An 11,385-nucleotide genomic window follows, 5' to 3' on the forward strand; every position below is an offset into this window, starting at 1 on the left:
GCAATACCGACCAAATACCAAGCAAAAACCGAGTAACAATCCTCTGACCGAACGTAGAGCTACGTTCGGTCAGAGGACGTAATAAAAGTTCGACATGAGGTGGTCTATGAACATAAAGAGATGTGTATTTGTACATGATATCCCTTTTGAGTGGGAGTTAATTTTAGGATTTTTTTATTATTATAGATACTTAATTTCATAAATAAATTCATTCAAAATTAAATTATTTTATTTTATAAAATGAATAATACTTTTAGAATTCATTATTCCATTTTATTAGCAAGATACTTTTTTATGCCATGTCAATTTTTGATCTATAATTAGTTTGTATTTGTGTATATTTAACATGAACCAATCAACATAAAATTTAACTTTTCTTTATTCCTGGCAGATTATTCAGAATTTCATGTATGGTTAAATTTTTATTCAGAGCAATATAAAATTTATTAATATTATTTATAATTTATAATATTAAATATTATTGGGCAATATTAAATAGATTATCAAGCTCAATATTTTTTTTCTGAGCTATAATTTAAGCTTTTTTTATGACTTTTTTACAGCTTCTTAAAATAAGTTTTTAGTACTAAAAAACTGTTTTATGAAGCAGTAAGAAAGCTGTATCAAATAAAGTCTTAGGCTTCTTTAAGAAGTTTTCTTATTGTTTTTAAAATAAATTTTAGTTCTAAAAATTTTATATTTAAAATCATTTTTATAAGAAAGTTGTCCCAAATAAAATCTTAAACAAAATTACCTAAACAAAGGCATTCCAAGCACTACGGGAAAACACGTGATTACCGTCGGCGGAGATATTTGCGCCGGAACATGCGCCGGAAACTACCGGTTCCGTCGGATTGTACATTGTTTCCGGCGGATTAAGTCCGCCGGTAATAACAGGTTTTCCTGTAGTGAAGGGACTTGTTTGGGATATATAGTTGTAAATTTTTTATAAAGTTGATTGTTCAGTTGCTTCGAGGAAAATAATTTAGCTATTCTAAAAGTCTATTTGAGACAACCTTTTGTTGATTTGATTTTCAGATAGCAATCGTAATTTCATTTGTATACTATTTTCTCGTTACTTCTTAAAAATATTGTGACATAAATCTGTTTTTTTTTTACAATAAGATTAGCTAAGTTATTTTCTTCATAATAATTTTACAACTAACTTTATAAAAAATTGTAGCCGTCCCAAACAAATTCTAATCGTAAAAATCATCTTTTCTTCGTAGAAATTTCTAAAAAATAGTGAGAAAATAATAACCAGATGAAATTGTAATTGTTGTATAAATCAAAAATAAGCCCAAGGATTTGATGTTGGAACAGTCAGCATTCCTATATATGTCCCAATTGATCACAGGATAAATCATTTCAGATGTCCAAATGTGTTGAGCAAGCACTAGAAACTGTAGTTGTGCGATATAATCACAATACAGAATCTCCTCCATTGGTGCTTCCAGCTCAGGATTCTAATAATATAATGTCTCTCTCTACATTTCTCTCTCTCTTTCCCTTTTGCGATATGAAAAGATTAGTAGGAGTGATATAGGAATGGTGAACGTATCAGCACTAAGAATCATAGAAACTATATACGATTTTTATTGATGGCCATTGTCGAGCACTGATTTCATCTTCACGTTGCAACTTCAACTTATCTGCATTTGATTTGTTTTATTTTATCAGTCAAATCAGTACATCCACTCATCGAATAGCATCCACCCACTTAATTTACTCTCACATTTCTTAGAGATCTTGTCAGGCTTTGGTTCTGCACAACATTTGTTCATTTGTTAGTTTAAGAGTTTGAATTGCATTCAACAAAGCATTGTTTAGGGATATATATAGTGTTTGAAATAACTTACGATGAAAGTTTTGTTCATTTGTTCAAGAACTTATGTCAAATTATCAAGATCGAAGATTCATGCTTCGTTTGAGACGGCTTTTGTACTGCTTTTTAAAACAGCTTTTTAGTATAAAAATTTTAATTTTTTGTACTAGAAAGTTGCTTTAAGAAACTTTTGGTAAAAAATTTTGATTACAAGAAATTTTTGTTCTAAAATGCTGTTTAGCCTTCAAACCTTGAGCACTGTTGTGTCCCTCTCAATTGAAAAAAGTGATTCACGTGAAAGCCTTCCAACATCTTATTCTTTTCTGTTATTGTATTTATGCTGGATCCTTTGTAAAATTAGGTTGTCAATTGTCATTTCTCCATGACAAATGGAACATATTATTTCTCATCAAGTGGTCCTTTATTACCTCTCTCTCTCTCTCTCTCTCTCTCTCTCTCTCTCTCTCTCTCTCTATTTATCTCTGTATCTCTATCGAAGAGGCAAACAAGAGATCAACTCCTTCACCACCAAGCAAAACAAGAGAAGAAGAGGTAATCAGCTTATCTTCATAAAAATATGATTTCTTCTATATGTATTAATTATTACATTTATAAGATCCCTCCATTGATTTCCTCATCATAAATAGATGGAAAGACAGTTGGAGATCAAAGAATCAAGCGATGATCAGTACTCTTCTTCATGTTTTTATGAACCTGGAGAAGGAGATCAACATGAATCGTCAGTCAAGTGGATGTCATCAAAGATGAGAATTATGAGAAAGCTTATGTGTTCAGATCAAAATAATACAGTAAGAAAGGTTGAAAGAAGGCGTCAGAAAATTCAAGATGATCAGAAGAAGAAAGGAAACAAAGATCAGAGCAGCTGTGGGAGTAGCAATAATGGAGGAATCAGTAGAGTTTGCTCTGATTGCAGCACAACAAAGACACCCTTATGGAGAAGTGGCCCTCTTGGGCCAAAGGTAACTATCATTATGCTGTGTTTGAGTGTCCATTCAATAAGAATGATAATTTGGTGTTCAAATTTTTGAATGATAGTTTTAAAAAATTATAATTAAACTAATGATATTATATAAATTCAAGCTTAAATAATAACTAATTAGTTGTTTGATTGTTAAATTTAGCATGGTTAACATGAATTAATATATTATAAAATTAAAGGATTTGTATCAGTACTATTCAATATATAAATTTTACACTGGTTGTCGAGAACTTAACATAATCCTCCATTTTTTTTTTCATTTAGAACTTGGGGCTTAATATAACAATATTGTTATTATATTATAAAATTAGAAAAGATAAATCTAAAAAAAAAAAAATTGAAGAAAAGATTTGATGGATAGATTAAACACCTAACACTACAGAAAATTTGCTGATTACCGGCGCCGGTCAAAAGACCGTCGGAATTACCGGCGTTTAAACCGGCGCCTACACCTCTGGTTATTTTACAAACCTCCAGAAAATATATGTAAACCGCCGGAAATTAAAGTGACGTCGATAATTGATGATTTTTCTGTACTTTAAGATATCATTTAGAGTGAATGAATGAAAAATGATGAACATAGGATAAAATTAATGAAGATGATGATGATGATATGATTTGATGTACTGTTTAACTATCTTAAGAAATGCTAAGACTCTTTCTCTTAAAATATATCTGTGATACAGTCTCTTTGTAATGCCTGTGGCATAAAGCAAAGGAAAGCAAGAAAAGCAATGGCGACTGCATTAACTGCAGTGAGCGGCAAACTGCAGCCAGTGGTCACCATCAAGCCTCGAATGAATAAGGCATTGAAGGTCGATTGCAGTGTCCCTTTCAAAAAGAGGTGCAGGTTTTTTACTTCAGCTGAGACTTCTCAGAGGACGCTTTCATTTGAAGATATTGTAATAAGCTTAAACAAGAGCTTATTAGCTTTAAACCGAGTTTTTCCTCAGGATGAGAAGGATGCAGCAATCTTATTAATGGCTTTATCATCTGGTATTGTTTGCAGCTTATGATCCTTAAATTTACTACCTGTTTAAATGTTTTGTACTGATTAAGCGCTTGTGGAGTGAGTAGATTAAGGCTTCGTTAGGATGATTTTTTTGCTGTTTTCTAGAACAGTTTCTCAGTATAAAATTTTTTTTTAATTAGAATTTTTTTTTACTAAAAAACTGTTTTAAAAAACAGTAAGAAAGTTGTCCCAAATGAAGCCTAAGTTCAGGAGAGAATTATGAAGCAACAAAGTGTCAAAGTTTAATTCTAGTATGAAAGCTTTTTTTTTTTCACTTTCATTTCTAATCTTCTTTGTTGGAACAATTGGAATAATATTGTTACTCAAGTTTGTTCATCTGTTGCAATTGATTATACAGTATGTGATCATATGTTACTTCTACTTGATTTTCTTGTGGCTGAACATTTTTTAAGAAAGAATGCACTGCTTATTTTGTTGTATTTGATGTTGTTGTTGTTCTTGTACACTTGCATACTTCATATACATATACAAGATTTTTTTTTTTGGTTGAGGATTAATATCTTCACTAAAGTTAACTACACTATATATAAACTCATCTAACCCAAAATGAAAAGCTAATACCATTAATTAAATCAAAGCTAACTACACTATATATATATATATATATATGCAAAATGGTTTAAATAAGGATAAAGTTTTCATAGTATATGTGATACCTCCTAGCTCATTAAATATGTAACACCACCTAATTCATTAACTCTAGATGCCTATGAAGAGAGACTCAATCCTCACTAGATATGAACTTTATGTTCATATTCGTAGTAGGATTGGTTGATGGGTCTGTCTTTTAATATTTAGGAGCTAAATGAAGGCCCTCTAGAAAATCATTTGACCATATAAGATTTATAACATTGATATATTTCAAATATTAGTTGATGAGCAAACATATTAAGTCAAACTCGAGCCATCACAGCTAATTCAAGCTTGACATGCCTATCTCATTGCAGGTTCGAGCTCGATCTTGAGCTCAATTGAGGCTTAGATATTAAGCTTAAGCTCTATTGATCATATAAACTTGTGGCTTGAGTTCGACTCATAAACTCAAGTTTCTCCTTAATATGCTCTAAACCCTTGATAACAAAGAAGCAAGGAATTCATAATCGAAGCTCTTTGGAGAAGGGTCACAATTATAACTCGTTGGGAAAGGGATCAACAACCACTATGGGAAAACACGCGATTACCGTCGGATTTTCCGGCGGAAAATTGTGGCCGGTAATAAACGGCGCAGGCACCGGCGGAATTGTTCGACGAAAATTTTGCGTCAACATTTCCGGCGCAAAATACGCCGTAAATTTACCGACAAGGAAGTCATTGTGAGAACTTGTTGGAGAAGCTAACCATGGGGAGACATTAAGAAAGTCATGACGAGAGCTAAGTGATCCTACAGGAAAACAACTCATTTTTGGCGGAGGTTCCAGCGGATATGTATATGTCGTTTAAAGCAACAGTTTAATCGGCGAATATTCCACCAAACAATGTCCAGCGTAATTACCGGCGTTTAATACGCTCGTAATCTTCCGTATATAACGCCGGTTAATTCGCCAGTGCGTTGATATACCGGCGTAGAATCCGTCGGTTAATTGACAGATGCAGATGCAGATGCAGCAGCAGATGTAACAACAATAGATGCGGCAGCAGTTGCAAATGCAAAATACTCAATTATTGGATGAAATACGAAAGATTAGAGAGCAGCTTAGTCAGAAGAATATAGTTTCTGAGGCGGAGGAGACTGAATCATAGTAGTTGTGTCAATTTTAAATTTTTGAACAATTGAATGTTTAATATTTGGAACAGTTGAGATGTTTAGATGTTTTTGATATTGTTTAATTATTGGATAAATTGTGTTTTTTTATATGTATTTGGTATTGTTTATATGTTGTGAATCAGATGTTGATATTACATGATATTTAGATGTGATGTGAGAATTAAGAATTTGTTTGCAGGTTTGAAAATCCATTTTGATTGTTGGAAGGATTTTTTTTTCTATCTGCTACAGGTTTCCGGCGGAAAATCCGCCGGTAAGTGCGCCTCCATACGATACCACAACTTCTACTACCATTATCGGCGTAATGTTGCGCCGGTATTACCGGCGGTGCTTACGCCGGTAAATCGGTTAAACTGAGTTTTAACGTTTTTTTCGGCATACGTTCTGTCGCTATTTCCGGCGTAACTATACGCCGAAAATTCGATTAAAATGAGATCTGGCAACAATTTCGGCTTAAGTTCTGCCGCTATTGTCGGCGCAAATATACGCCAGAAAAAGCGGCAGAACTTGCGCCGGAAAAATCTATTAAAAAATGACATATATTACATACGTTTCCGCCGGCATTGTGCCGGAAATACCGCCGGAAATGTTTCCAGCGAAATTATTGCGTCGGAATGTTGTTTCTGACGCGTATTTTACTGGCGTATGATTTTTCGCCAGAAATTCGCCGGAAAACAAAAAAATTCTGACGTTAATTCATTGTTTCCGGCATAAATGTTCCGCCAGTAATCACATGTTTTGCTGTAGTATGAGAAGGTATAGACAACAATTTATAAGAAAGTCATGTCAGGAGCTCACTAAAAAAGGCATGAATGTGACCAACATCATTTGAAAAAGAAGAGGAGTTTGTGGGACTTACAACCTCCTAATTAAACTAGTTTGAGGATTAACAAGGAGAAATTGGAAGTTTATATATTTATTCTAATTGAGCTAACTTGCAAGTCAATGAGCCAAGATTCATTACATTTAAACTTAAGCTCTTTTAATATACAAGCTGCAATTTGAGCTAGAGATCAAAGCATGTGTCTTGATAAGCTTGACTCACAAGCCTAACCTAAGGTGTTTAAATAATATATTTTATTATTAATTATTAAATGCGGTCATTAAAATAACTTAGTCGAATAAGTAATGAGATCTTACTCATATAAGTAATGAATATTTAAATAATCATTTCTTTTTTCTTACTTGTTTACATCAAATTTTTTTGTTGTGCACATAATCTATTTATTAATATCATTTCATCAAGGAAAGATTATCCACATATATGCACTTGCTTACAAGTATTCAATGAACACTATTTTTGACATCCATATATTTTTGCATGTTAATGTTTTGGATATATATATATATATATATATATGTTTAGAAAATAAGGCATTTCAAAAAAAATAAAATAAAATTAAAATCACAATTGGCATATCATAAACATAGACATGACATTTACATTTGTGTGAATGTTAAAGTGTTTTTTTCATTCTGATCTAAGGCCATAGGGGGTTGTTTGGTTTCCTGAAAAAGTAATGTAGTGTAAAAAGAATGCAATGTACAAAGAATACGGTGTAAAAAGGAATACTTTGAATTTATTTGGATGAGTGTAAAAAGAATGTATGATTTTACTTTTTTTTTGTTTGGTTTGAAGTAAAGTGAATGTAATGTAAAGTATAAAAAAGTTGTGTTCAGGGAAGTCGACGGTGACTAGTGACCAGCGTTGGCGGTAGTGGTAGCGGTGGTCGGCAACCAGCGGTACAAGTTTTTGAGCGGCATAAACGGTTCTTGCTTAAAACTAGGCGAGAACAGTTTACCTAAAAAATGAACTTTAATAAATATATTGCATTTACTTTTTCATCCAACCGAACATTGAACTTTTCAAAACCTCTGCATTCACTTCATTTTATACTCATTTTACTTCCAACCAAACAACCCCTAATTAAAAGATGGATGATTAATTGTATAAATTTGTGACTTCCGATATATAACTAATAAGTCGTAATGATTATATGACCACTTCCGACCAAACATCCCCCAAAAAGGTGGATTATTAACAATATACATTCGCGACTTCTCGTATACAACTAATAAGTCAAAATGATTGTATGACAACTATATTTCTCTCTTATGTTTTGACTTGTAATTGAAATGTGATATCTCCTATCAAATATGGACAAGCACATTGAAAAGGGACTAAGTTTTTGACCTTTATTCTATAACTACATCTATGCTAGTTTAATTATGCATAGCCAGCTTGTCTACTATACACTATAGCCTTAAATTCATCAATATATTAATAATTGTTTATGAATGTTTTGACGAACATATGAAAGCATAATAACACAGCCCTATATATATTACTTATTTTTTTCATGTATAGAATTCTTCGATAGGTTTTGTGTGATCTAAAAGGTTTTATGCTCGCCTAACTGCACATATCTGTATAGTTTAGTTGAGGAAAAGGAAAAGACTATATAAAACTCACTAATGTAATTATGGTAATAAGTATTTTTTATTTATGAAAAGTCTTCATTATGACTAATCAATTGATTTAATTATTTTCCTTAAATATAATATTTTTATATAATTATTCCACAACCTAAACTTATAAATAAGAGGTCAGAGGATAAACCTAGGACACAAAACATTCTCTTAAGAATTATATTTTGCGATAATATGAGAAATCGCTTATCTAGAGTTTGTGCATTCATGAATGTACGTCTTGTTATGAGATGATAACGATCATTAATGTTGAACAAAACTAAATTAAAATTCTCCTATCATGACATACTCAAATCCCACTCGCTGCAAAGCTGCCGGTATATTCAAATACCGCCGGTTTTTTCACTAGAACCGCCGGAAAAAACTGCCGGTTTTGGGTGATTTTCCTGTAGTGTATTATGTAAGGGTCGGATACTATTCAACATTTTACATAATTTCCTAAACCTAAAAGGGCCAAGGGTCATCCCCATCACTTAGTTGTTGCACTCCAAATTACACTTAAATCTTAGAAGGATCAATCCTAACCCCACTAATATTATACAATCATCATGTGATTTTACTGAATATCAACAATCTCTTAACATTCTCTTGTAAAATTTTACTATGAAAAAAGTAAACTTTTTTTCTATGATATAAAAGCATAACATTGCTACAAGGAAACATGATTTCAATCCCTTGAACATTAATGGGAAATTAGTATATGATGATATTGTTATGTGGTATACTAAGGCTTCATTGGAATGGCTTTCTTCCTGCTTCTTGAAACAACTTTTTAGTACAAAAATTAAAATTTTTGTACTAAAAATTTATTTTAATAAATAATAAAAAAGTCAACCCAAACGAAGCTTAAGATGGTTAAAATGTGTTTTTCATTGCATCTTGGATTCATGAATGAATAAAAATAAAAAATTGTGTTATATGCATCATGGATTCTAAGGCTTCGTTTGGGACGGCTTTCTTCCTACCTTCTTAAAGTGACTTTCTAATAAAAAAAAAAAAATTTTGTACTTAAAAGCCGCTTTGTGAAGCAGTAAGTAAGCTGTCCCAAAAGAAGCGTAAGTTTTCGTTTAGGATGGCTTTCTTACTACTTTCGTTTAGGATGGCTTTCTTACTACTTTACAAAGCAACTTTTTAGTACAAAATTTCTTCAACTAGAATTTTTTTACTAAGAAGTTGTTTTATAAATCATTAAGAATGTTGTCCCAAATGAAACCTAAGATATCTTGAGTTCGAGTCTTATATATGTAATATTTGAGTTTATTTAATTGACATTTTTTTTTAAAACCCGAGACAAAAGCCCATATATTAAAGAAAAAACAAGTTACAATGTAAAATAAAAAGAAAACCTATAAAAGGGGAGAAGAGCCAAAAAAGACTAAGGGAAAGAAGTCAGAAATACAAAACCCAGAATCCCTCAACATGCCAAAAAAAATGGCTGGGAGGGATCAAAACCAAAACGACTCGGAGAAACCAGGCATGACCCCAGTCATCAAAATCATCAAGAATTAGGCATCCTGAAAAAAACGAAGGCAGCTCTGGTTGCCAAAGGGCCAATACTAGCAGAGAAACCAATCCAACAAAATGATAGGGCACAGTGGCCATTAAGAGCCCTCAGCAGCAAGTAAAGAAATTCCATTCAGCAGTAATTCTATGGTGGCCACAAGGGCCATCCAAAGAGAGAATGGGTGGGATCGGCCATTGCTCATCATAGTCGGAGAAGCCAAGACACTCAAAACAAAACCATCAAGCCAATCAAAAGATTCCATATATTAAAGGATTTAAAAAACACTTCCAAATCTTGTCTTTATATTTTCAGCTCTTCACTTTGAGATGAATAGCATGATTGATAATATGCTAATAGAATCAGAAGAAGATCAGGTATTAGAGAAACAATGTTTGTTTCTCTCCCTCCAAAGGTAGTATATGATGCAGCTGATCGAAAAAAAAAAAAAAGTTTTTATCAAAAACATTGAACTGCTATAAATTGTCAATACAATCATAAATCTGTGTAAGGTTTGGTATGAGGTAGGAAGAGTTAAGAACATGAAGAGTCGCCGTGAGGACCAAAAAGGAGTAATCACATTCAAAGAATAAGTGAGTATTGCTTTCAAGCGCACTATGGCAAAAGGAGCACGTCAGGTGAACTTGGATCCCCTTATTGATTAATAAATCAGCAGTTTTTAACTTTCCAATCATAGCCATCCAAGAATAACAAGCATATCTAAGGGAATGCTTTTTTGAGCCATATAAATTTAAACCAATGAAACTCCTCCAAATGAGAAAAAAGTTGAGATATAAAATCCTTGAGAGAGGGTTGAGAAGACCCATTACAGAGAATAGCCGACTCCTCATGAATACTTATCTCTTTGATAGACGCACATATAGAAATCGGGATATTATCGGGAAGATCTCACTGATCATTGCTAATGAATTCCTTCACCGATTTGTGAGAAATCGAAGAGAGAGTAATGCATTGAAGATCGAATTCCTATTAAACCAAGGATTCCAAAGCATAGAAAAATTACTACTAGGGGCCACCAAGAGCGTGATACAGTTTTTAATTTGCACAGCAGTGGCACAAATCATTTTCCAAGATTTGGAAGCATTGGCGGGGGGTGATTTCCAAGGGGGATTCATATTTAGCTCAAACCAAGTGCTCCTGAGAGAATTAAACTTATACATGACATATATAAAAGAGCAATTAACCCTACGATAAAGAGAATCAAAAGAGGGAATACCTAATCCATCAAAACATTTCGGTCCTAAATATAAATAAATAAATAAAAACTCTTTTTGGGGAGATTAATAAATAAATAAATAAAAACTGGATTATGCATGACCATACAAAATCTTTTCATAATTGTAGCAGAGGTAGAGGTGAAATTTGTTGGCTCATCCGTTACAACACAGGACCAAAGCATCTGCCGCATTTGTCAGGTTGAATTGGCAGAAAGAGACAGATCAGTGAGATTATTGAAAATTAATAAAAGGATTTAAGTATATCACACATAATGTTTATAAATTTATATATAAAAATATATATATGTTACCGAAAAAAATTAATATTAGTAATATTTTTTATGTGATTTAAAGATTTAAATATATATTATTCTCATAATCGAATTATTTTTCTTCATTATCTCACTAATTATATTTTAATATTGAATAAATATTTATTTAATATCCTAAATAAATATTATTTTTATTTTATTATATATTACATAAGACAGTGATGGCATACATTGAATGCCATAAAAATTTAGACTGTGATA

The 11,385-nt window shown here is 32.3% G+C and overlaps 1 protein-coding gene across 1 annotated transcript; it reads left to right on the forward strand.

Annotated features, from left to right (window-relative positions):
* Window positions 1-2,217: 2,217 nt before the first annotated feature.
* LOC110105334 (putative GATA transcription factor 22) lies at window positions 2,218-4,173 on the forward strand. The gene is made up of 3 exons (XM_020834795.2): window positions 2,218-2,377; window positions 2,473-2,805; window positions 3,512-4,173. Exons 2-3 carry the CDS (start codon window positions 2,473-2,475, stop codon window positions 3,839-3,841), a joined length of 663 nt encoding a protein of 220 aa, XP_020690454.1. The 5' UTR covers window positions 2,218-2,377; the 3' UTR covers window positions 3,842-4,173.
* The last annotated feature ends 7,212 nt before the right edge of the window (window positions 4,174-11,385 follow it).

The sequence above is a fragment of the Dendrobium catenatum genome, unplaced genomic scaffold, assembly GCF_001605985.2.
Source record: "Dendrobium catenatum unplaced genomic scaffold, ASM160598v2 fragScaff_scaffold_370, whole genome shotgun sequence".
In the NCBI taxonomy this organism is placed as follows: domain Eukaryota; kingdom Viridiplantae; phylum Streptophyta; class Magnoliopsida; order Asparagales; family Orchidaceae; genus Dendrobium; species Dendrobium catenatum.

Coding starts and splice junctions, on each gene's coding strand:
- LOC110105334 (XM_020834795.2), top strand. CDS start 2,473: ATGGAAAGACAGTTGGAGATCAAAGAATCAAGCGATGATCAGTACTCT. Junction 2,806..3,511: donor GTGGCCCTCTTGGGCCAAAG/GTAACTATCATT, acceptor TCTGTGATACAG/TCTCTTTGTAATGCCTGTGG.